This window comes from Solanum tuberosum, unplaced genomic scaffold (genome assembly GCF_000226075.1).
Source record: "Solanum tuberosum cultivar DM 1-3 516 R44 unplaced genomic scaffold, SolTub_3.0 scf00184, whole genome shotgun sequence".
In the NCBI taxonomy this organism is placed as follows: Eukaryota; Viridiplantae; Streptophyta; class Magnoliopsida; order Solanales; family Solanaceae; genus Solanum; species Solanum tuberosum.
Window position 1 is genome coordinate 271,529 of NW_006239109.1, and position 2,173 is coordinate 273,701.

The 2,173-nt window shown below is 36.7% G+C and overlaps 1 protein-coding gene across 1 annotated transcript in view; it reads left to right on the forward strand.

The window, feature by feature from the left end:
- LOC102591691 (subtilisin-like protease SBT1.7) overlaps positions 1-474 on the forward strand; it is a 2,613-nt gene extending 2,139 nt beyond the window's left edge. Inside the window, exon 3 of the mRNA XM_015312049.1 lies at positions 467-474. Coding sequence (XP_015167535.1) covers positions 467-474 — 8 coding nt within the window. The remainder of the gene's footprint in view (positions 1-466) is intronic.
- Positions 475-2,173: the final 1,699 nt, after the last annotated feature.

Sequence of the window (2,173 nt, forward strand, 5' to 3'; positions counted from 1 at the left end):
TCAAGCAAATTTTGACAATCACAAGATCATCAACCTACACTTGTCAAAATGCATCTTCTGATCTTAACTACCCATCATTCATCGCGCTATACACAAATGAAACTACAGCAACACTGAGTCAAAAGTTCGTTAGGACAGTGACAAATGTTGGCAATGGTCCTGCTAACTATTCTATTAATATGGTCGTGCCATCAAACACAAACATAAGTGTTTATCCTTCAAGATTGTCTTTCAGCAGCAAGTATGAGAAGCTAAGTATACATTGACAGTTGAATATAATGGTAACAAAACTGGAGAAGTTGTATCGGATCGATAACTTGGGTGGATGTAATTGGTCTCCATGCTGTAACAAGTCCAATTGTGGTTGCACCAATGATCCATACTTGGTAATCACAGGGATTTTTAGACTATGAATTCTTCTGATATATGATTAAGTATATTTAACCTTCAATCAAATGAAATGCAGGTTCTTGATCCATTTTTAGATTGTGAGAACAAATATTATCTTCAAATATGAAGTAACTAACCGTACAAACCTAAATATGCATGGCTAATTAAATGGTGTAATGGTTAATATACATTAATGTTGAGAAAATTTAAAATCACAGGATCAAAAGTGCACATCTGTAATTGAAATTTGAAGGTTAAATGTGGTTAGATAAATATGGTGAAGGAGAGAAAGAGAAGACAAATATGATAATAGAGAGATAGTTTGGAGAAAAGGAGCAGATCATTTCATTCAGCAAAAGCTTACACATATATATATATACATAAGGTGGTGACAGATCCCTTAAAACCTGGAAACTTGACTCCCTATTTTGTGCTTAAATCAAGCTCCACCACATGTTACAATATCTTCTACATTCTAGAACTTTGTATTAAAATTAATTCAAAAGTTATACCAAAAATATCAAGACAAAAGTACTAACATGACAGCACTTAGCATCACATACAAAAAACAACCTTCATCACTTCTCCTTGATGCAAGTGCTGCTGGATACTCCAAGCTTAGCTCTAAGAAGCTCAAATCTTTGTTTCTGCAGCGCCTTGGTAAAAATATCAGCTAGTTGATCTTCACCACAACAATACAAAATATGAACTTCATTTTCCCTTTCAGCTTCTCGAATGGAATGGTATTTGATTTTAATGTGTTTAGTCTTTCCATGAAAGACTGGATTCTTTACCATGGCAACAACAGATTTGTTATCACAAAGGACTTCAGTTGCTTTGCTTGGATGAAACCCCAAGTCAATCAAGATTTTTCTCAACCATAAAGCTTGATTAACAGCACTGGAGGCAGCAACGTACTCTGCTTCAGCTGTTGATTGAGCCACGGACCCTTGCTTCTTTGTGCACCAGCAAATGACACCTGATCCAAGAGTGAAACAATATCCTGAAGTGCTTTTCATGTCATCTTGCGACCCAGCCCAGTCACTATCAGTAAACCCCAACAATTTCATAGATATGGTTCTTTTATAAAACACACCATAATCAATGGTGCCTCGAATGTACCTCAAAATTCTTTTGGCTGCTCTGAGATGAGTTTCAGTTGGTAAATGCATAAACCTTGATAGCACACTTGTTGCGTACATAATATCAGGCCTCGTGGCTGATAAATACAATAGGGAACCAATCAAACTGCTATAAATTGAAGCATCGACCAAACCAGACTCATCTTTCTTCATCAGTTTCTCTCTTTGAACTGCAGGCGTACTTATTGGTTTGCATTTGTCAAGACAAAACTTCTTCAATATTTCGGTAGCATATTTCTTCTGAGAAACAAAGATTCCTTGAGAAGATTGATTAACCTCCATTCCCAAGAAATAAGTCATTTTTCCCAGATCATTCATTTCAAAGACCTTCTTCATTTGCTCCTTGAAGTCTTTGATAGACTGTGTGCTGCTGCCAGTCACCAACAGATCATCAACATAGAGAGAAACTACGAGAAAATCATCACTTTGAAGTCTAATATACAGGGTTGCTTCACTTCTCTTAAACCCCAAAATTCAGTAAGTAGCTATCGATCCGTGCATACCAGGCCCTAGGTGCCTGTTTCAAGCCATAAAGAGCTTTTCTTAACAAATATACCTGGTCTCCTGCTCCTCTAAAACCTTCAGGCTGCTCTACATAAATTTTCTCTTCAAGGTACCCATTAAGGAAAGCGGACTTAACA